The sequence below is a fragment of the Hyposmocoma kahamanoa genome, unplaced genomic scaffold (assembly GCF_003589595.1).
Source record: "Hyposmocoma kahamanoa isolate Upper Pololo Valley unplaced genomic scaffold, ASM358959v1 296, whole genome shotgun sequence".
NCBI lineage: Eukaryota > Metazoa > Arthropoda > Insecta > Lepidoptera > Cosmopterigidae > Hyposmocoma > Hyposmocoma kahamanoa.
In genome coordinates, this window is record NW_020653780.1 from 4,274,117 (window position 1) to 4,299,591 (window position 25,475).

The 25,475-nt window shown below is 35.2% G+C and overlaps 2 protein-coding genes and 1 long non-coding RNA gene across 3 annotated transcripts; 1 reads left to right on the plus strand and 2 right to left on the minus strand.

Moving 5' to 3' along the window:
* Positions 1-7,484: 7,484 nt before the first annotated feature.
* Positions 7,485-12,653, minus strand: LOC113229270. The gene is made up of 3 exons (XR_003310395.1): positions 12,639-12,653; positions 11,141-11,522; positions 7,485-7,902 (listed from the first exon to the last, which is right to left on the minus strand). It is a non-coding gene; the product is annotated as an uncharacterized LOC113229270 (long non-coding RNA).
* Positions 12,654-15,171: 2,518 nt separating this feature from the next.
* Positions 15,172-19,170, plus strand: LOC113229241 (lysozyme-like). The gene is made up of 4 exons (XM_026462768.1): positions 15,172-15,295; positions 15,898-16,056; positions 17,403-17,479; positions 18,969-19,170. The coding sequence occupies exons 1-4, from the start codon at positions 15,172-15,174 to the stop codon at positions 19,020-19,022; spliced, it is 414 nt and encodes a 137-aa protein (XP_026318553.1). The 3' UTR covers positions 19,023-19,170.
* A 1,001-nt stretch (positions 19,171-20,171) lies between these two features.
* Positions 20,172-24,541, minus strand: LOC113229265 (pyrroline-5-carboxylate reductase 3). The gene is made up of 5 exons (XM_026462809.1): positions 24,427-24,541; positions 24,076-24,335; positions 23,520-23,741; positions 21,004-21,215; positions 20,172-20,817 (listed from the first exon to the last, which is right to left on the minus strand). The coding sequence occupies exons 1-5, from the start codon at positions 24,515-24,517 to the stop codon at positions 20,751-20,753; spliced, it is 852 nt and encodes a 283-aa protein (XP_026318594.1). The 5' UTR covers positions 24,518-24,541; the 3' UTR covers positions 20,172-20,750.
* Between the last annotated feature and the right edge of the window lie 934 nt (positions 24,542-25,475).

A 25,475-nucleotide genomic window follows, 5' to 3' on the forward strand; every position in this document is an offset into this window, starting at 1 on the left:
ACAAGGGAATACCGTCGCCATAGAGAAGTCCTCCCACCTCTCTCTCGTGACTTTATATATATCGCAACATAATCACACTCGACATCGAATTAGCAAGAGCAAGGTTTTATCGCGCTGAACATTTTCTCCTTTAGCTCACACTTGTAATAGCGTTTTAGTAGTGTAGGTCAGTACCCAACAGAGTCACAGCTAGTTATAATTAGCTTATTTAACGAGTTAGTCTTCAGCTCACCTTTTGTCTGGTGTTACAGTCAAGGCCATTATAGCGACCAAATGTTAATCAGTAATAATCTCAGTGTAGACTACTAAAAAAACCCACCTCAAAAGTACGTGGAATTACGTCTATTTGCCAAGTTTTTTTGAAATAGCCCCTAGTTCGCCACTACAGGACTTGACACAAGAGATAATAAAAATCGTTTCTCACTACTCAGAGTACCTATACTGACAGAGAAAAACGCCATGAATTGGAGAATAGCAAAATCAACCATTAAAATAATTGCTCCTTATAATAAAATGTAGGCGCTATTTATAAAAATGAATCCCTTAGACGTGGATTTTCTTCAAAATAAAATCTTTCTAACAAAAAAGAATCATGAAAATCGGATCACAAATACCGGAGTTACCGCGTAACATACGTACAAAAAAAACATACAGTCGAGTTGAGTCAGTTAAAAAAAAAGTGCTCGATGAAGAATATTTTAATAATAGTCATGTACTTGAAAACATTATAAGCAAAATAAAGGAATACAATAACACACGATAGAATACAGAAGTATGTAATGTCTAACTTTACGGAAACAGTGGTACAAATTCAAGATTGATTCTTTAAGAGAATTTAAATGTACATTGGTGCCAATTTCAAACAATATTTTCTAATCTTACCAGTATACCTAAAAATGTACAAACTTCCCATTAAAGTATTACTTTGAAAATTACATATTCTACATATAACAGCGCACTTACCAACCACAAACTGGAGATCATGGCGCATGGATATAATTTGGTGTAATTTTAGCCACGGGGCGTACAGAAATGACATAACTAGATTTATAGGAAAATATGTGTATTTTACAATGATATGCGCGCTTTATTGTGGGTACTGGGAGTAATGGAATAAAAAAAAATGTATTTTATACAAAAAATGTATGTCAGTTTAAATTGTTTCCGTGTTTTGTATTTATTGTCGATCACCCAGAGAATGATCTCGGTCTTATTCCTATTGCCTACAACTGACCGCGCAGGAATCGCACACGAGTAGGTACCTATGATAATATTTATTTTGACAGAAAGTCTATTAATAACATATGTTTAATACCAAATCTTTATTGCCCTGTTAAATGTTATCCCCGTAGATTTTAATTTTTTTTATACATAAAATAACAAGTGGTTTATACCTGCATACTTTAAAACTAATGTGGTTTTCGTACGCAAACATCCAATGACCGGGTCAGATTTTTTTTTATAATACCAAGTTAATGCACGAACAAATCGCGAACCTGGAAGGTAAGCGACACGCCTGTCCATAACAGTTGCAGTGCCACTCAGAGTTTAAAATCGCAATGATCAGAGGGTCACTGTCTTAAGAGACATAAGTTGACAAATCCCATGTGCCTGTAATTTCACTAGATCATGGTCCCTGAGTCCATTTATTAAGCAGTAGAGCTCCTTGTGAAAGATTTCGTCCAGGGATGTACTGCCACCTTACCTATTTCTGCCGCAAGGGTAAGGGTGCTGGTGAAATTACAGGCACATGGGACTTGTCAACTTAAGTCTCGGGGTGACGGGCGCAGTGGCAGTGCCCCTCAGATCTTTGCGATTTGAAGCTCTGAGTGGCACTGCAACTGGTATGGACAGGCGTGTAGCTTACCATCAGGGTACGACTTGTTCGTCCCGTTCGTTACTTGATATAATTGAAAAAAAAAAAGATCTCTGTAACCGATTTACAAAGATGTACTTAGGATAAATATAAAATAACAAAATGCTAAGACATAAACTGATGATTTATTCCATAGTATAAATACCAGTTTTGTGTATTAGTATAAAAATACAATTCAAACAATACTTACAAAAATAAATAATATAATATATATATATTACTGAAGTAAAGTTTTTTTCTCTTAAGACATTTAAACGAGGAGCAAACAATTTGTAGTTTTACTAATAAAACCTGTATTATTTTTTCTTATACCTATATTTTTGTGTTAGTTTCCGAAACAGGAACTATATCTTTCTTTTCGAGAGTTTTATTAGTCTGTAGTATCTTCACCACACAATTGCAGAACAACAAATAACATCCTCGATTCACATTCAGTGAGTTCTAAAGACGCCGACGAGAGCGTGCCGCAAAATTTCAAAATGTGAGGTGATTGTGACACACTTTTCTAGTTAACTCCTCGTTAGTTTATTACGCTATCCTCCTCTGGCGAGACCAGGTTGGTCGTCTACTACCATAACGTCATGGACAGGTGGAGGGGGGTTAAAGTCGTTCATAGCATTATCGACCACATTCACACCGTCCACACCGTCATCGCAGCAACCACAGCAATTACCCATTATGATGAACTGGAATGAGAAAGAAAATCAATGTTGTCATCTGTTTAATAGTGATATAAAGGCTGATTACGATGTTTTTTTTTAACTGGGCCAATATGGGAAAATCCAAAACTATCCTAAACTATTTTATATAGCAAAATTGTTTTCATAAAAAAGACTAAGGTTTCTAAGACAGGTTCCCTGTATCTCCTATGGTTTCGGATTTCCCCATACTGTCCTAGAAAGAACGCACTGTATAATGCCAACTCGGATAAATAATGCATAAAGGACCTAGTGAGCAGTTATAACCATATTTAAAATCGATTTCCCTACGAGTGTGACACTTGTCTTCGAATTATTGGGATAGTTATTAACGATAAAAATTATTACATAACCGTTAGATACGCTGATAAGCGGTCATATAGCACAGCTGTTTGTATTGCCCGTTACGCAACGCAGGAATCTAAATAAATGTATATCTCGACGTTTCTTCATCATCGACAGAGGAAACAATTGATTTATTTTATAAGGACATTTATTATTGAAAAATTATAATTTCCATTTAAAGTATTGATTCACTATTTAATTTAAATTATGAGGTCTTGCTAGACTTTTTGCTGTTTAAATTCAATAGTAGATTGTTTTTATAGTTACCTACTCCAAAAGTTCATATTGAATCTACAAAATAACTTCAAAAAAGCACCTGAAATATAATAATATGTGTGTACCTCAGTTTTATTATATGAATGTAATAATAAAACGGAGTTGAGGGCACTTCTGTAGGTATATAAAACATATTTCAAAAGACCAATATGGTGCAACATTTTCGACTATCTGTCATTCTCTGTGTTTGTTCTGGCACCACCAAACCTACTACTAAACTAAACGTACTTTGCTGAAAATGTTCCCTATTATAGTCACACATCTTAGTAATATTATTGGCATAATTTATCCTCAAGCGTTAAGTGATTCCTGCGACATGAATAATAAACCCTACGTAACCTAATAATGTATGAACGATAACATTTTTGGCGCCTCTTTGGTAGGCAAGTGGACAGTAGTTTTGATTACGAATTACAAGATAAAAAAATGTCAGTTGTCACGTCGTCATATATAAAATCTAGTTACAATAACTGTAAGAACAACGATATCTATACTGGAATCATAGCGTTTCTTAGATTCAGTAAAATGATAAGACTTTTTTGATATCCTTGTTAAGCCGATAGCATTAATTTTGTTAGTAATAGCTAAATTATTTATAAATCCCGTCTTTCTTAATTTTTTAAAAATCGAAGTGACATTGGTGATTCCCAACTGAAACTGCAAGGTATTACTTAATCGTTTTTTTTAAACTTGCGCTATGAGTTCGCAGTAGCTATGTAAAAAAAATCAGTTGTTTATTTTTTATGGTACTTTGTAGAGTACTAGTACATAGATTTCGTTGCTAGAGCACATCAAACTTAGCACTTTGGACCATTCTCGAAGTGGCATGGAGTGAAATTTATATCTTAATTGTCAGGCTTGACGCGCTCCGCCGATACGTAATAATTAAAAAAAAATCCAATTCACGTGGACTTCTAGTATACTAATGAAACCCTATTATAACGATAGGGACGGATGGCTATACGACGGCCAAACCCAGATTTGGCTGTTCGGCCATTAGTCGGCCGTGGTATTAGAATTAAATTGAACCCATCATAGCACACCGCATTAAATCATTATCCAGTGGGTATACCTCCAATTTAAAATTGGCGATTTGATATATGCCCCGTATAGCAACAAACATTTCTCAAAAGCACATCGCTTAGATGATATTTACAAAGCTCATAGCGAAATATAGTGTTATTAAGACCACATACGTAAAAAGGTTTTATTACAAACCAGACAATTGGGTGTGGTTAACCACAACAGTATCTTTATCAGTATAGCTTATAGATAATGTAATATTAAAAAGAAACCAGTAATTAACGACAAAAAGCAACATTACAATGTATATAGAGTATTGAGTACTTACATAACAGTGCTAAGCTGTGGCAAAACTTGATTTACAGTGTCTTCTAAAACTCCTTTTACTGTATTCACTGTGCCAATCGCTCGGGACTGTGATTAGATTAGATACTACCAAATTGATGTATTCACGGAATATTTGTAACTACATACGTGTTCATCGATTAGCATTTTTCTGTGACACACATCCTTTGCACATATCTACAATAATGCCTTGATTGTAGCTATTAGTCGCTATGTTAAAAAGAATACAATCAGATAAGTAAGTAATTAGATAAGATGAATCATGGATATAATTGTTACAGGTAATAGGTATTAAGTGCTGACATGAAAAAACCCTACGAGAGCCACGTAGTGTGGAAATAGCTTTTTTTGTAATTTTATAACTTGACACGATTAATTTAAATTTATGATGTATGTTCCATCCGACTGGAAAGTACAGCTGTAACATGCAGTCATCGAGTTCTGAAAATCCGAACGATTTACGCTGAGGATTCGTGATTAAAACCAAACCATACGTGACCATAATCGTGTATTTGAAATTTGAATAGCCATCTAAAAAGGCGTCATTTAGTCGGTTCTTGTCGCAAAAAACTAGATTTAGTCGGTACTAAGTAATAACCTTATTCCAGCGGTACCAAACTTCAATCTCGAAAACGACAGATTCTAGCTTGTATCTGATTGCACACAAGAAAAGTCGTGAATCAGCCGGTTGTACTCGCATAATTTTAAAATTAGTCATATTCTTATTTAAAAATAAGAATTATCAGACCGCACACAGAATACGAAAGATAATTTTGTATTTGACAAACATCTACATTTGGTCGTAACCAAGACGATATCATTTTTACAAAAGAATCCTTGCCAGCCTGCGGAACTTCGAATAACTAGTTTCGTCGACAAATGGTAGCATGAAAATTGATTTTAAACTTCAAAACTAAGAGAACTAGTAAGACTAGGGTAGGGCTAGCACGACTGTATGTAATGCTATTCTTGCACAGAGAACTCGCAATTATGTCGCCCTTGCGCAAGTCGCACCTTATCGTGCCAGCCCTACAGGTGAGGTTAAACTGTGGTTAAATGTGTACCTGCCTATTACTTAGCACAAAAAAAGTATTCGTCGCCAGTTTGGGATTCAAAAGTTAATGGTCTTCTTTGACTTCTCACCTATGTCAGAGGTCCTGGGTGTGTTTCCTTAATTGCCATTGCTGAGCCTGCAGCGCTGAGCCATTTTGAAAACACGAGTAGTTTAAAATGTCTGAGTAAGTTAAATAAAACACGAAGACTTGGAAACGCCCCAACCCTCTTTAGACCAATTGTAGGTTACGTTTGTTGGTAGGTCAATGGTTACGGCTTAAACTTTCTCCTTTCTCAAAGGAGATCCGAGTCTAGCATAGGAAAGTATATGATTAATAATGATTTATAAAACAATAATTTTAAGTTGATTTCTTGGTCCCAACAATACAATGATAAATATAATAATATGGTATTATATTATATTCAAATACTATTTCTTACTATGTATTGTATATGTATAGGTATAACGATTATTCACATTTCATTAACATTTTCTTATAAAGTAAAACAATAAGTAAAAAATACTCCTTTAATTACACAATATTTGTGAAGACTTAGTTAACAGTAAAACTATTTACTTTGTGCTGTTCACAAGAGTCAATCAAAAACAATGGAAATCATTGAAATAATACCTAACGATGTAAGTTACTACATCTGTTGGTGAAAACGAAGGATCTGAAGAGTCCCGCCGTTCCCATGGATTACCTGACAGTTACGTCAACTTTACACTTAAAAAATAAAATAAGACTTAGGAATAATGTAACAATATAATTATATATAGAACTATACCTTCTTCTATATACAACGTCCTTTTAAAATGCTAACAACCTCAAAGACTATATTAGTAAGATAGTAACATCAAAAACAATGACGTTTTCGTTGTTCTATCTGACACGTTTCAGATCTGTATTTGGTAGTAAGTTCAAACGTACAAGCGCCCTCTGCGACGACTCCCACCCCCGTCCTGCACACAGTTATTATATTTTTATATGAAAGTAAAATCATCTGATGAATTATTAAAAAAGTCATCGAACAAAAGCTGTTGTTTATGGTGTCAATAATATAGTCCCGCGAGATTGTTATTATTTTACAAGTAATCCTGCAGTATTACCGTATTACTTTTACATTTATCTTACTCTACATTACAAACATCTATATAAACCAAAATAGTGAATAACCCTGAAGAAGAGAAGACATTATTATGTTTAGGTATATTATGTACATACGTATTAAAATATACAAATAATATTTATAATAAGGTATCCCTCTCACTGTGCCCAGCCGTGAAACTATATATATAGGTTGACTATTATTATTACATTATGTACACACGTTATAAAATGACATTTTGTACAATTATAAACATTTAAAAGAACACGCATTTTTATATTGACATATTAACAGACTAGGTAGGTACGTAACTGTATTGCTGCTGCTCTACTTATACCAGCTTATACGAATATTTTTTAGATATCGATATCGAGTTGCTTTAACAATATTCTAATAAATTGAAATGCACCTTACTTGTTGGAATTATTATCTAACAAATATTAACAGTTTAGATTAATATATACAAACAATAATTCGATAATACGTTTATCTGAGCTGCATCATAATTAAAATATAGTGTTCCACGCAATATTCCACATCTAGGAATAATTCGATAAAATATACAAATAATTCAATAAAAATATAAAGATAAAGTGATTATCTCAGACTTTAATATATAGTTAACCAAGAGTAACTTCTTGGTTAACCTTCGTTCCCACTAGTTCTATTGAATAGTCCTGTTATAGAACTACTTTGACTTTTTAGTCGCAGTTGTTCTTTAAGACTCTGTCCACTACCTATATAGTGTAACAATTTACGTCATGAAGTAGTATTATTAATTTGTAAGAATATGCGGAAGACGTTTCGTATCATGTTAACAAATTAGGAATTTTCTACTATTTACGTCCACTAAAGGATAGAGGTCGTAAGCTAGGAATGTTTACATCTTTGAATAAATCATGCCTCAAGTTCAGAATAAAAAGAAATTAGTACTTTAAAATTGTACAGTATACTGATGGTGTAAACCAAACTTGTCACCTTTACTTATTGTTTATTTTCTTTCGCTATCTTCTTGCAGTGTAAGGCGGTGGCGGTTGATTAACTATTATGGTAGCAGGTGGCGAGCTGACGTGATGATGATGAACTACTCTTTGTGGAGGATCGCCGCAGCAGTCACAGCAGATACAAGGAATACAGCAGCAGCAACACGGCCGGCATGATATGTTGCAACCCATTCTAGAATAGTAAAGTTATAGGGGTTTAATTTTTCAATAACAAGTAATTAGTTACTCAAGAAACGAAATAAATTGAAGAAAATAGGTTAGCTGCACATATTGTGAGGTGTGGTAAAGACAGGTGAAGTAAAGCAGTATCCGAGCGGTGATCAAGAATCATGGGACGCCCTGCAGCGAGATGCCCATCTCGACGATGACGACATCGTCAAAATTGCGGAGCGTAGATGGGTGAGACTAGTACAGGATCGAAGTGGATGGCACACATTACCATTGGGCCAACAGTCGGCCTGTGTATGGTGAAGGTGAAATTCTGTCAGTTTCCCATCCGGTTACGGTCGTTTCCTGGTGAAACGGTCTAGAATAACGTCTATGTTAAAGCAATGGCAGAAAGTTTTTTCTTTTTTTTAATAATACTATGTGACGGGACGAACAAGTCGTGTACCTGGTGGTAAGCGACACGCCTGTTCCTAACAAATGCAGTGCCACTCAGAGCTTTAATCACTAAGATCTGAGGGGCAGTGCTACTGCGTCCGACACCTTGAGATATAAGTTGACAAGGCCCATGTGCCAGTAATTACACCAAAGTTAAGTCGTCTAATGAGAGAGTGGTTGCATCTCGTTCGAGAGTTCGACAGCTCTTACCCCGGTGGCAAGCCTGTGGCCATATATGTCATGACAAGTGGTCAAATATCCGTTTTAGATAGCATAAGGTAGAGCTCAAAATTATCTTTTAAAAACATTTAAAGTTAGTTTAATCTGTCCGACTTATCGGAACTTACCCTAATGACGCAAAGCTAAAAGAACATTAATAGCATTAAACAATTTCAATTAAAATTGGGTTATGGATTTTTTATGATATCTCAAAAAATTATTTTGTACGTCGCCGCGTTGTAGTTAGCAATACTTACATAAGATAATAATTATTAAAATTCAGTAGAATGATGCTTTTATGGTGTTACTTTTGTAGACAACGGGGTTGCATTGGTCATTGCTTAGTCATACAAGACGAGAATAACGTATTAATTTTGGTTGACGATAAGATGATAAGCGCTAGACTGTGCCATTTAATCTGATATTTTTTTTAAATATTGCTACCGTTTGTAAATGCAGAACAGGCCCCGCGGTAGACCTAGATAGAGTAGGTAGAGTAGTCCTTCGCCATATGTTAGAAATCAAATAATAATAATAACGCCACACACTCGGGAAACCCTGTATCGCAGGTGCCACGGACACACACATAGACAACCACACCCAAACTCACGAGAGAAATAAATGTAGGTCATACAAATATTTCTCCCGGCCCGGGAATCGAACCTGGGACCTCTGCGTGGCATCGCCATTGTGTCTCTATTAAATTTAAGTATACAGCCTAGAAAATTAACATTATAGTTAATAGTATGCAAGACATAGAAAGGGAACTGGGGCATAGATACCTATAAGAAAAGAAAATGGAAGCCTTTGATAGTAACGAGATAAAATCAATGAGATAGTAACGGCTGACATATAGAAATGAAAATGAAAGATATAGTTATAAAAAACATTGGCGTTACAACGGCCATTCTCTCAATTTGGTGTTCTCAGCCTAATTACCGTAGCCATTTTTTTCTCGCTTATACCCAATAACATTGAAATATGAACAACTTTAATCTAAGCTATTAAAATGTCCAAATGGCTTTGGAATAGACAAGTAGATTTCGAGTTATTGAGACATAAATATTTTTGTGGCAAAGGTAATTAGAAATTGTTATTTTACATGGCTGCGGTAATTAGAAAACCTATGGTAATTTCCTTAAAAATTTCAAAAACTGCAAGAGATGGAAAATAATCGAATATCGTAATACGTAAAGGCATCTCAGCTCTTTTATTTCAATAAGCGACAACACATTTCTATGAAAAATGTAATTTATATATAAGGGAACAGGAATTAGAAAATTTTAAAACTAAAGTTGCGGTAATTAGATATTTATGTAGATTGCGAGCGGATACGTCTACACTGGTACGTTCGCACTAGTCAAGTGCCGAGATATGGCTGATAGCTTACGATTCAGGTGAATTTCAAATATTTCGTGGTTTAGGGATGAGCACTTTGAAAATGAATGGCGATGGTAGCTGTACCTTCCGGCCGGACACTTGATGGTAGATTTTAAAAGAATGGTCGTCGTGGGTTCTATTTTTATGTTATTACACGAGCAGTATTTCGTCATCCACGATATTAAATTGCACTGGTGTAATTCATTCCGGACTAAAATGAGAAGTAAAATTGCAGACAAAGGTAGCGGACAAGCTACGGTAATTGGAGAACATGGTTTTGAAAAATAAAATATGTAAGTATATGTTAAGCAAGTAGCAGAGCTAAAATCTTAAAAATACCTTTAGATAAAAGTATAAACTACATAAAAAAAATATTTGCGGTTCTTTATAATATTATACAGAGACAGGAAAGGCCAGCACATGAAAAAATTTGCTGTTTTGAGAATGGCCGACAAAATTATTGACACAACAAAACGCTTTCGCTTTAATTGTGATTGTTGACATAACTGTTAAGCCACTCTGTCACACATGAAACAAATACTCTTATAACTCAAAATTGGGGAATTGAGAACACACAATTTGAAAGTTCAAAACATTATTGAAGGAAACTAATTAATAACTAAATATTATGTATAAATAAAAGTAATAATTTTTCGCAATAAAAATTCAGTGTTTTTTCCTGAACTTTCAAATTGTGTTTCTCAATTACACCAATTGTTGAGTTACGACAGTATATGGTTTGATGTGTGGACTATGATATTATTTATTACTAGTATTTAAGCTAAAAGCAGCTTTGTTATTATGTATCTACAATGTAAAACATAAAAGCACTATTTGTTAAAAACTGGATGTCTGTGCTATTTATTAATAATAAATAATAATAATAAATATCATGATGTTTTATCGTACTACCATGACAATAATAATATTTGTGAAAATACTCAACTAGTTGCTACTAACTACATTGTAGTTGATAATAACAAACTAGTAGGGTGGCCACTTCGAAAGTAATCTAGTAAATCAATAAAAGAGCAAATAGAATGCATGTTACCTGTTTAACTGACGCACTCAGTTTAGGCCCTACTGCTCTACTCTAACACTCCTAAAGCAATATGCAAATATAGCAACACCTTTACTAATGCAATACGTTATCTAATCCTTAAAATATAGTGCAAAAGGCCGTCCACTATTGTGCGAATGATACTAACCTTATTTATAAAGGTAAGTTTTCATCTAGGTTGGGGGTAACCTCCGTAACCAGGTTGTGGGTATTGCGGGTATCCTTGGTGTGGCGGGTATCCAGGGTATCCTCCGTCTGGTGGAGGAGGATATCCGTGATGCGGCGGGTACCCAGGGTATCCTCCGTCGGGCGGTGGTGGGGGGTAATATCCTTGTGGTGGAGGCGCTTGTTCGACAATTACAGGCGGATGATGTACGTGGACTGTTTGAGGCGGCTGCTGTTGTTGACCACAGGCGTTTGGACACAGACAGGGAATAAGACAACAGGCACTCAGAGCCAAGCAGCACGGATTGCAGCATACATCACAGTCCCCGCAGTCGAAAGACAAGCAGATCCCCATCGCGTTAACGCTTCAAATAAAAAATTATAACAAATGTTACTAACGCATGAATTTTGTAAACCCCTTATCTTAATAGATACTTTATTCTTCAAAATACTTTAATTAGAACCATAAAACTACAGCAACTCCATCTAAAATCGTACGAACTAAAAGTTACAAAATGGCGGATTGTTATCACTGTTCACCGTTATCACCGTTATCGTTATTTTATCTACTTATGACTCTAAATATTAGTCATAAATATCACATTTCAAGCACTAAGGATATGACACAAAGAATGTGCTCAAAATTTTAAAAGTAAAAGTGCTAGAAATTCAGACACAAGATACACTCGAAGCATTTTGGATCATCACTTGTTTGTTAATTTTTTTACAGCAGTCGTAATTTAATAAAATAGATAATGGATTTTTAATGAAAAAATAATTACTAGGTACAATATGTATAAGATGGATGTCTGCCATATACAAATAAATGTTTTTTTTTACAATATCAAGTGACGACGAAAAAGTCGTGCGCCTGATGGTAAGCTTCACGCTTGTCCATAACAGTTGCAGTGCCACTCAGATGACTCAGAGCTTTGACTGCGCCCGTCACCCTGAGACATAAGTTGGCAAGTCCCATGTGCCTGTAATTTCACCAGCACCCATCCCATACCCTTCAAAACCGGAACACCGTAATGGTGACATTACTGCTTGGCGGCAGAAATAAGTAAGGTGGCAGTTCTTCCCTGGACGAACTCTTTCACAAGGAGCTCTACTACTACTAAAAGAGTGCAGTACAGTTAATATAAAATTACACAACTAGTTATTGTTAAAATCTTAAAAACAGTCGTGCATTTTACAAGTATTACCGCGCACTGTTGCATACATAGGTGTTGTTTATTACGGTTACCAATATGTATACAATAACATATTATTGAAATATACTTTCTGTAAAGTTCAATACCTTTCCGAAATAAGGACACGGCTGTAATCGAGAAACTATACAATGTAAGGCAGATAAATACTGTAAAACGTCATGTGACTTTCATTACAAATAATCTACTTATATTCGTTTAGTGGACGACCTTGTTAGTAATTTATTAACTAATTGAATGTATGTAATTAGAAACTTGTATGTACCTTACCTTTTAAATTAAATTATAATATGTATTAAACTATGATAATACAATTAGTCCGAGTGGTGTAAACACTACGCGAAAACTCCACTCAAAATGAGTCAATTCTTCATCACTTGTTGTTCGTCACAGCTAGAAAATCTGAACTGTGACTCTGACGCCTGCGCACTGTGGACCGAATATAGATGTTATAGCCGTCTTTTTTTCTCTTTGACAAAATGATGTACAAACGATAAAGATGTAAAACACGAGCGAACGATACTCAGAATACGTCAGACTGGAAATGAGCGCGAACTTGAAATCAACCTTGCGGTCGCAAGTACGTGCCGCCTATACAGGACTTTAAACGAGTAGCGTGTATTATAAACAGTGTAAGTTACTGTACCTTGGGAATCAGTAACATTTAATTTTAGTACACAGCGACACGCAATGGTGTTAGTAAAGAAACATTTCTTTTGAAGAAATAAACTTTGTAAGGAAACTGTCGAACAGAACAACAATAAACAGGAAAACATGGCTAAGACACCACGGTTATTGACCACAAGGCCGCTATAGTTTGTCATGGTCGACTTTTTGCTTCATTTCGTTTGTAAAATAAATACCTAAGTAACTTACTCTAAACAACGTTGTACAATTCGGTAATACTTACATGTAGAGTCATTTCTAAATAAAAAAAGAGTGAAGTTCGTGTGTCGGGATGTTTACGTCCTTTTCTTAAACAGCGATATAACTCCCAAAAATAATACATTTTGAACTAATATATTTTCTGAGTCGAAACATACAACTTTTTAATCACCATAATCCCTGTATCTTATCGTAGACATGTGTCACACTCAATCAATGCTAGAAATTAGACGCGTGTTAATTTTTGCGCAATAGGTACTGGACAATTAGACGTAATAAAATGGAAATAAAAACAAATTAAAACAAATGTCTGGAAACGATTTCGCTTTGTTACCATTAGCCGAAACAACACGAGATTACGTACAACTAGAGGATATAGTCGAAGTGAACGAAGATAAAGCAGCAAAAGTTGAAAATGGAAAGGAACAAAATAAAAATAAAAAATGCGAAAAAAAAACCTTATTGCGAAGATTGCCGAGTCTCAGATCTACGTTGAGTTTCAAAATGGGTCGTCTCCGCAGTAGTTTTCGGTCAGTAAACTGTTTTAAGACTGAAGATGAAGACAAAGTACCTTTTATGGCGAACGTTCCAAAAGCCCGTAGGAGTTTAGATATTGGTGTAGGGCTAGCTCGTCGCATGTCTTTATTCATCTTCACTAAAAGGACTGTGTGTGCTCATCCCTACCACCCGTATTATCCAGAGCAAACAACAAGGAAAATCTATGTATTTCATGATGAACATTGAATATGTACTGTGATATTCAGCGATTACGTGTGTACCGTTACGCGGAAAGTGAATCGCATTAGTGACGCTCGTTCTTTCACGTGACAGAAGGGTGTGATTTGGAATTACGCAAATGTATTGGGTGTTGGCTGGAAACTGAAGAATTGAAGCAAATGCTGAAGAAAACAAAGTCCTGAGTTGGTACTCAAAAAGGGTTTAGACATTGTAAAGATTTGAAAGTTATAAAACTTATGTAAGCGTCCTGAATAATGATGACAAATTATTATATTTTAAAGACATAGTGCCTTGTTTTTACCACAAATAAGTAGCTATTATATTACGAACGACTACCTAATACATAAATAAATTTGAAAAAGAATTTATATGGTATTACTTTTTACGTTTATTACTTTACATAAACAAAATAGCGCTCGATTGCACTTTATCTCATACGATGTACGTAGGTACAATACAATCTCTTGTGTTTTGAGCAATAAAATCTGAGCCTAGGTGAAACCAAATAGAACAACCCACTATAAAATTGGTACAGTAAACCTTAGATATTCTACATTATGTTTACAACTTACGACCAATGATGGCCAATGATAGATACGATGCGACTATGGGAACACCACAGAAGTACTGGTTTTGTTTCTAACGCATTTACTCTTTAGACAATACAACACTGGAACTCTCTGCCTCCTCATCTCCGAGGTCCCGGGTTCGATCCCCGGCCGGATCAGTGCAGAAAACTAACTTTTCTATATTTTCTCGGGTCTGAATGTTTGTGGTAAGTACCGTTGTTGTTTCCGACTTCCATAACACAAGTGCTTTAGCTACTTACTTTGGGATCAGAGCAACGTATGTGACGTTGTCTAATATATAGCCCCGAATAAGCTAGCTTTGACGCAATTAATTATTTAGGTATGTATTTATTTTATTTGTATTATAGATATTTAGTTAGCCCATTTATTGCCTATTTAATGAGCAATAGAGTTCATATAAATAAAAAAATCGAACATTTCGTAGCGAAAATTTTGCGTCGTCCTCCAGATTGTCGTTCCAACAGGTTTTGGCGATCAATTTTTAACGGTTTAAAACAACAATTCACTTCATACTTCGATCTTGACACACATCACCAATTTGACCATATGTTCATCTTGTATCCAAATCTTCATTCAGTTTTATTAACACCATGAACCTGATTACATTCATATTGGTTTCTTATGCACTTGACAGTCGTGCAAAGCAATTTAACAGGTGTGAATTAGCAATAGAATTGGTGAAGTACGGTTTTCCACTTAATGAATTGCAAGATTGTAAGTACCTACCTACTTTATAGTAATATCCTATTTGACTCTTTTAATATTCAAGCGTACAAGTAAAGCCACGTCTAAATAAATTTTGAATTGTGTCTTCTACGACTTTAGCAATGTTTTCTTTACCTGTTAGCAAGCGCCAAAATACACGCGTCTTTTGTCTTACACGATCCTAGAGCAAAGTGAGGCTACTGGGACTAAGCCTGAATGTATCAGGGGCATTAGGGGATAAGGTTGTTGCAGGTGAAAGTAAATATTTACTTGTAGATGTATAAATAAAATAAAAAACCTCAGAAACATACACACTTACCAATTTTGAAGTGTTTTTTTTTTTATGATACCAAGCGACGACGGGACGAACAAGTCGTGCGCCTGGTGGTGAGCGACACGTCCATGACAGTTTAGTGCCGTTCAAAGGTTCAATCGCAAATATCTAAGACATAAGTTGTAAAAAATTGTTGTAATTTCACCAGCCCCCTTTCAAACAGAAACACTCTCACTTAGCGGCAGAAATAGATAACCTGGCAGTCCTTCCCTGGACGAGCTCTTTCACAAGCCCTACCCTACTACTTCTGATCTTTCTTTATGACTTTCTGATCAAGGGGTATGCCTGATAGAGGCGGAGAGCTCCAGAAGAACTAATGCCGTACATGGTCCCAACGAAGATGGATCCTACGACTACGGGCTCTTCCAGATCAACAGTCGGTATTGGTGCAACACAGGAGCCACACCCGGAAAGGTGTGCAAACTGCGATGTGAAGGTAGGTCCAATATATTATTGTAAGAAATGTCAGGTAATAAAGGTACAATTAGGTAGTAGTAGTATATACAGTCACGGATTTACCCTAAGGCCCAGTAGGCCCAGGCCTAAGGCGGCCAATCGTAAATAAAACCTAAAGGCTCTCGCACATTATGGCGGACCCCACTGCACCGCATCGTATAACAATAATCTGCCTAAATCACTTTCGTACATTGTCTGAATCGATTTCGTTAAAAGTTGGCAATAAAGTAATTTTATTATGTAGTCTACCTGTATATGATGAGTGAAAAAGGGGCGGCTGGTACTAACTACATGGCCTGAGGCCTAAGGCGGCCAAGACTGCAAAGCCGCCACTGAGTATGTACATCTTAATTACCGGTTGAGGTTTTATGGATGGCAGCTATTATCCAAAGACAAGAAAGACGAAGATTAAGATAGATAATGAGATTAGCCTTAATGGTTTGACCTACCGTTTCTCAAGCAGAAGCCGTGGATTCGAATCCAGGCTCGCACGAATTTATGTGCAAAATTTAATTGTAAATTTAGCACTAGCTTTTCGGTGAAGGAAAATATCGTGATGAAACCCGCACGTCAGAGAATGTTCACGACCCTTGGAAAACGTGTAAAGTCCCCAACCTGCAAAGGCCTGCATGGCGGACAATGGCCTAAACCCTTGCCTGAGAGACCCGTGCCCAACAATGGAACGTATAAATGGGTTGATGATGATGATAAATGGATAATTCACTGCAAAAAAACAACTTTATGACATTCTCGACGCTATGATGAACGAAAATTCGTTACGAGTATGTAAATGTAAGTAGTATATCTAAAGTCGTAAAAACGAATAATTAACACTGGAGACGGACAACAGCATCACTTTCTAATTATTGATTTAACTTGTATGCAGTTAATTGAGAACCTCACGGGCAATGAATTCAGGTTAAATGCAATATATTTTTAAAGCCAGCAAAAGAAGTGAACAAAAAGAAATTTAAATCAGTTTCAATATTTCTTACTTTACTTTCTGTTTTATCAAAATATGCATTTCTTATTCTCTATACCTACTCGATAATAGTCACTTAAAAATATTCCTTACAACATATTATTTATTTTCAAGATACTTGCTATATTATTGTAGTTTGTTCAAAAAGTAGGACACTTTTTAGTTTTGTAATTATATTGAGAATTACAAGAGAAATCCATACTCAAAATAATGTCAGTTGTTTAACTTTTAACTGTTGTGAAATTCATTTATTAATATTTTCCAATTATATAATCATTTGTAAGCGACCGGAATTCGTTGCCTAATAGGCATGTGTTGTGATTTATAATAATATTCTTCAACAGAGCTACTCACAGATGACATCACAAAAGCAGTGGAGTGCACAAAGACCATTTATAAGCTACAAGGATTTGAAGCTTGGGTAGGTTGGGTAAACGAATGTCCATATAAGAATTTACCAAACATCTATTACTGCTTTGACGACGTGAATTATTTACAACTACTTATGTATACAATGATCAGAAAAAATAATTAAATAATTGGATATAGCCTGCAAAATGGAAAATAGTTCTTAAGATACTACGCCACCTGAAAATGCATTGACTTTTTAGAGGATTTTTATAAAACAAATTATTTTTTAGTTGTATAAAATTATTGATTAAAACATTTGATGCAGTGTGGTCTGATTCTTTTCTCATATAATATCTATCAAAATAAGACTAAAGGCGCCTTTAAATTAGGCGCTTATAGATGCGCTGCAGTGACACCATTGTGGCGCTGCAGCCGCGTCACTACTAATTTTCCTTCGTTCATTTTTTAAAATACAAAAATATTTTAAAAGATAAAAATCCTTAACGATTTCGGCGGACCGCTAAATAAAATGGAGATAAAAATAACTAAATTAACTATAAAATCATTTACATAAAATCAAAAGGAGTTACCTGATGTTATTTATTATTTTCGGAATAGAAATAGAACTATGCCAATATAACTACTTGGGATGGTTTTTCCCCACTAGTTCTATTATTATTAAAGTATAATCTATTAGAACTACTGGGATTTCTTCGTCTCAGTAGTTCTATAATATAACTACTATGAACCAGTGGGAACGAAGGTTAATTTTCATACAATATTTAGATTTTTATTTATTGATTTTTTTTTTAGTCCGCTAACTAAAACGCAGCTAAGTGACAAAATATTGTTTTGAGATATCATAAAAAACCATAACCCAGTTTTAGAATATTGATATTGTTTAATGATATTTCAGCTTTGCATCGTTAGGGTAAGTTCCCATAAGTGGAACGCGTTAACTAATTTTAACTGTTTTTTGTGCTCTTTCTTTTTCTATTTAAAACGGATATTTGACCAGTAGTCACTTAGCCGCTATTTAGTTAGTGGACGGCAGCGTAGTTGTACCGCCACTGTCGTCTGCAGCGCTACAAACGTCAATTTGAAGGCGCCCTAAACCTAATGATAATCACTTAGTTTTATACTCGATTACCACTACCAACAGGCCTCTTATTACTGTGTGGCTTTCAATCTTTCTTCTTTCTTATTTTCTTTAGACATACTGTGATAATCATCTAGCGAAAGGTGTAGTAAAATCCACACACTGTAAACTTGCCACATTTCAGTGTACATCCATAGACGTTACATCTATGTTTCGTTTTGAACATTTAATAAAACACATTGTCATAACTAATATAATATCTACATTTACAATACATAAAAAGTCGGTATTACATATGGCTAATGTCATTAGCATAAAGGAATTTAAAGCTAGGAACAAATGAAAGGACAAAAAAATTATGAACATTTATGTTCAATATAAATTACTACATTTTAGCCATTGTATGTAATAATATATAAACAATATATATATAATTTAAATTGTCTCCACGACTGAACAGGTAACTGCATGCAGACGTTCCGTGTTCGACTCCTGGGCTGGGAGAAATGCATAATGGAAATGAAGCTTAAATAAACCAAATACTTTTCGTCACTTATGTCATAAATAATAAATAAATAAATACATTTATACTCTAGCCAAATTCGATGTAGAATAAATGTCAACAAACAAAAACATTTGATTTTTAGGGTTTTCATCCCAGACTCTTTCACAGTTACAACAATTTCAATATTTTCCTACGAAATTCAGTTAGATTATGGATAATACTAAATCTTGAAGCCATGTTTATAATGAATATTATTCAAGTGAAGTTTAAAACTACCTAAAAATGACACAAAAATGACCAGTAATTAATTATTTGAAAACTGTGTCATCCCTAGTGACTTTTTGATTTGAAGGGAGAGATTGCAAACATCGAGTTCTAGTGGTAATTCAAGTTCAGAATCGGAAATAGATGCTGGATGATATAATATGTAGTGAATTCATATTATTATTATCATTTACAATAATTGGCTAAGTAAGTATTATTTCTACGTAACCCAATTACCTACTTACCTATTTAAATTCCAATTACGAGAGCAGGCCGTGGGGGCAGAGGAAGCTTTAATAATGAGCATTGAAAAAAATGTTCTTTTCCAATGTTATCATTGGTTGCCTAGCAACGTTTTGTTATTAAACATTCTACATCGAATTTGGCTAGAGTATAGACAATATCACATATGTTGTTGCTCCTGTCCCAAGGTAAGTATTTAAATCGGAAACAACAACGGTACCACAACCACCCAGTCACGAGACAATGTTGAATACTTAGTTTCTACATTGACGCGGCCGGGGATCGAACCCGGGACCTCGGATATGGCGACACCATAAAAATCTGTGTGCAATCCACCACGCCAGACGTCGTCGTCGTCTTTATAAAAGTACGACTATAAATAAGACATTATAAATAAATTTTATTGACATGTATTCTGTCGCACATATTTAATTACATATTCATCTGCATATATTTAACTACATGTTATATTTAACTGCCTACGTGACCGGACTGTTACCATGTCTGCTACGCAGAGGTCCCGCGTTCGATAACTGGGCCGGGAAAAATATTTGTATGACTTACATTTATTTCTCTCGTGACTTTGGGTGTAATTTGTAGTTGTCTGTGTGTGTCCATGACACACGCGATACAAGGTTTTCCTAGTGCGGGACTATGAGTGTGTGCGTTTAAATATATATACATTATACCTCCATAACATGAAACAATAAATTAATAATATCAGTACCAGATCTCATCCTGTCATGATTTGGTATAGCAACACAAGAAAAATTAGTAAAATTAAAATTTCCATGAACTTATAAATATTTTATAGTCAACAAAATGACAACTGTGCTTTATAAGTAATTAGTTTTCAACTAAAACTATTATGGTAGGAACTGCTCTTACAATAAAAAAAAACTAATACTTACGACTTCATGATTTCAAAAACGAAAATATAAATTTACAATGATTAAATTGCCTTTTCATTGCAACATAGTCAATATGAATAATATCAATGTAACCCATATCTTTCTAACAATGTTAGCCAGTGAATACTGTTAATTTTCGTATTTAAAATACACAGGTACTAATTTTAATAAAAAGTTATGTGATTGTCTGTTAATATCTACTTTGATTTGTGAGCAGGGCGTATGTACATTTCGTACCATCAGCCACAACACTGATGCAACAAAATTTCAGGTTTGTATCTGTCAGATACAACTACGTCTACATACAACTTCAATAGACTTATGACTTTTTCCCCAACTCCTGGCTTTTTTTAGTTGATGCTTCAATAGCTTTAATGAATGTGGATCTGAAATTGCAACAATAACTATTAAGGTAATTTCTTTGCTAGCTTATTTCATAATCACATAAAAATTATTTATAGTACACAAAATAATCGAACAAACAAAAATTAACATTTTGAAATGTACCACAAGCATCATATTAATTACAAAACAAATAAGACACCCTATGATGAACATGTTTCAATATTTACCTTAAATTTCCCTCTTCAAGAGCTGCAATCCCACAGATAGTTGTTCCTCCAGGTGAGCAAACTTCATCTTTCAGCAACCCAGGATTCTTCCCAGTGGACAGGACCATCTGACCACTCCCCATTACCATCTGGGCTGCCAAACGCTGAGCTGTACTACGTGGTACACCCTGCTTGACTGCTCCATCGGCTAGAGCTTCTATTACTATATATATCTGAAATAATTAACAAATACAAATTTGTTATTACACAGATTGCTAAAAGTTGTATGGTATTTTTTGCCAGTGACCTAATATGAATTGTGGCCGTGATATATCATTTCAAACAGTCTGATATGTATCTAGAATACTATATTATTCTTCAAATTGCATAGTGCTGAAAATCTGGAAGGTACCAGAATTGTTTGACCAAGGATACACTAACTGAAAAATATGTACTTAAGCAGTAGGAAAGAGAATTGAGGTGCACCATACACTAGAAATAGACTACACAACCTGTAAGAACAACGATGCAGATTTTGTATTATATAGGTATGAAATGATATACACTTCCGGACACTTGAATCGAGCCACCTTGATTTTTTTGGTTTGGAGTACTGTAACTTGTAAAAAATCTATGTAGAAGGAAAATGTTTTGATGCAGTTTTGGAGCTGGTTTAATCAACATTCATTTAGAGTGCCACTGTTCCAAATTTGAACTACAGTTTATTAAAAAAGTCGAGTTACGTTGAAACAAGTCCATATTTGCTTTTTTCAAAGAAAAAAATCTAATCGATTTTTAAATAAAAAAATGTTTTAAATGAAAAGAAATGTTTATTTAGTAACTTGTATTGCCTCCCCGTGCATTAATGACAGCTCTCATACGGTTTGGCATAGAATTAATCAATGTCGTTATGACATGTTGAGGAATATCCTCCCATTCTTCCAAAATTACATTTTTGAGCTCCTCCGTGGTTTGCGGGGCAGGATGATGAGCTCGAACACGCCTCTTCAGCTCATCCCATAGATGCTCTATAGGATTCATATCAGGACTTCGCGCTGGCCATCTCATAACAGTGATACCAATGTCATTTAAGTACTGCCTGACGATTCCCGCAGTATGGGCCCTTGCATTATCATGCATTAAAACGAAATCTTGGCCAATAAATCCAGCATATGGCATCACGTGGTTCTCTAAACATTGGCGAATGTATCTATTGCCATCTAGGGGCGGCAGTCGTGGTCCCGTTACTACCTCTAGCTCAGTTTTGCCTTCCATAGAGATTCCTCCCCAGACAGTCCATGATCCTCCACCATAACTCACTCTTTCGTCAATACAACATTGCGCGAAACGCTCGTTCTCTCTTCGGTACACCTTACTCCTTCCGTCATTACCGTATAGCATTATCTTGGACTCATCTGTGAAGAGAACCTGGCTCCATTGATGTCGAGTCCAATTTAGATGTTCGCGCGCAAACTCTAAACGGGCTATTCGGTGTGCTCGTGTCAATTTGGGTCCATTGGCTGGCTTATGGGGCTTTAAACCACGTTCATTGAGTCGCCTTCTAACGGTCCGAGTACTTACAGCCACTCCGTGAAAGTCCCTGAGCTGTTCTTGTATTTGAACAGAGGTAAGGCGTCGATTGCGTAAGCTGGTAGTGACAATGTATTGATCTTGTCTCGCCGTTGTCACCCGGTAACGAGGTCCTCCTGTTCGCCGAACGAAGCCGCCAGTCTCCAGGTATCGATGGTACACTCTTTGGACAGCGGAACGACTTATGAGAAGTTGTGAACTCACATCTCGCTGACTTAGCCCAGATTGAAGAAGTGCTACAGCTTGCGCGGCTACTTCAGGTGAAGTATCCATAATTTTATAGCCAAAAGCGATTCAAATTAAAGAAAAAAAAAACTAAACTAAACTTTGGTTAACAAAAATAGCGAAAATTCAAACAAAATCGAAATTAAATCGCTTCAAAAGTAACTTTCTACAGCCATTATTTTTTTCAAATCAGTGACCAAGCTCGGCTTTTGTTCTTTATTTTAAAATCTTAAATTCAAATTTGGAAGAATACATAAAAAGAATACATTAAAAATGCATAAAAACTTTTTTGTTATATTGCATATATTTTGTGTAATGGGTTTTTAGGCCCGGGAATGTAATGTGGCTCGATTCAAGTGTCCGGAAGTGTATATTTTTATAGATACTGGAAAATTACTTATTTTACTAAACCTGTATCAGTCAGTCAAGTGAAGTGGACTAGCGAGGCGTAAGGGTCAATACAAACTGATGGATTTCTATGAGATACAAGGGCTGTAACTTGAAAATTAGCCTGATGTACAGCTTGAAATATTACGTTCTATGAATATTGAAAATCTGTTGAAACAGAGAACAGGTTTCAAAATACATTTCATACTGAACTCCAGACTGACTTTCTAGGTAAGACTATTAAGTCCGTGATTCAATTTCCACATAATAGGTTATAATAAAATAGTTTGAATGATTATCACAAGCCGAGGCTGATTTAGATTTATTAAACTTACATATGCAGGACCACACCCTACAAGAGATCCTAAAGAATCCATTAAGTATTCAGGAATCTTCTCAACCAGGCTGCATTTTCCTAAAAGATTTTCCAGCATACTACACTGTTGTGGAGTGACTACGGAGTCAATTGAATATATGCAGCAGCCAGCTCCGACAGTGCAGGGCATATTTGGAAGGATGCGTATGACAGCAATATTCTTGGATAAGTCTTGTAGAACCTAAAAAATAAGCACAGTTTTTCAATTGTATGTATACTATACATATAAATATATTTTACAGAAAACAGTTTGCAAGCAAAAATACAACAGTGAGATAAAGAATCTGATAAGTGTAAGCAGATTATCTTAAACAGATAATACACAATCGAAATTTAATTTCATGCCAAGTCATAAGGCAAGAGAAATGAGATTCAGCAGATACTTTTTAAATTGCAGTACCATGCCTAGCCAATATAATATCATTTCTGTATTCGGCACTATGCAAAATAATTATTGGATGATGCATATAAAGCCTCAAAGGTTTTAGACAAAACGTGAATGCGCAAAAACAGACCTCCCGTAAGCTTGAAATTGTAATGCCGGCCAACATTGATATAAACACCACATCCTTACATGACACGCTTTTAGTTAAAGTGTTTAGAGTATCGGTCACGGCTGTAGACAGCAAAGACGGCTTCACACCCAGGAATATTACATCACAGTTGCAAAATACTTCACCATTCTTGTCGGTTATATTTGCACCCATTTCACTCCAGTGAATGAGGTTTTTTAGATGAGGCCCTGACACCCAGATTTTAGATGCTGAATGGGTTCCTTTAACACACAACATCATATTTGATTTATTGAAACCGTCATCATGATCATCAACCAGTTTAATGAAGGAAAAGTATAGTAATGCAAATACCATTATTGATGATGCCTTTGCCGAGCGCTGTTGACATATTTCCACCACCTATAAAACCCAAATTGAACGACATGATATCTGGACGAGGCATATATATCCTAGCAGGTAGTTTACAAGGACTTTTGACAATAAAAAGACAAAAATATTGATTCAAAAGCTCAATACAATAACCTAAAAAATTTGAACATTTTTAAATTTTGACTTTGATTGCCTCTAATTGCAATTGGTTGATTGAAATATTTATAAATTCACCAATGGGAAGAGGAATCGAATCTTTGTGATTGGTGTATATATTTTGACAGTGTTCTAATGTTGCCGTGTTACAGAAGTGTTCTAAATCTACTTAAAAAACATATCGCACTGCTATTACAATAATGTAGTTACTCTAAATATTTGAAATTCAAGATTATTTCATTGCTGAACGCATAATTTGATTCTCTACGGGTCAATAAAACCATAGGTAGAACGTTGTAAAAATCAATTAAAAGATACCTACTTAACTCAAAATGAAACAAAATTTATGTGAGCTAGATCTGGACAAAATACCTATTTCTTGCCCAAAAATATTAAGTTATTATTCCCTTTTATTTTTGAATATATTTGGCAAGTAGGAAATTGTTTACATGTCTATAACAAACTTGACACAAATTTTGATGATCTTCCACTAGAAGTGAGTAATTCGTTTTTCATCGATTCTGAAAAAATGCACTTTATTAACAGTGCGATATAAGAGTCTATGCATACGGCGGCGTATTTTATACGCCCCGACGACGCGCGTATATGTGTCGTAAACGCGCGTCATCTGCGTGTATACATATTTATTTAATTTTAGTTTTGATTGTTAATTTTAGTTAGTTTTTGAAATGAAGCAACTACATGAAATTCTAAGTGTAAGTTCCAGTGGAGTATGAGCTTGTTGCTTGCAACGCAATTTTTGCGCGCGTTTGAATCGATTCACTACAGCGCGTCTGCGGTACGTATACTCGCAGATAATGCACGTTTACGGCGCGGTAAACGCGCGTTATTATATAGAATACGTCATGTACATA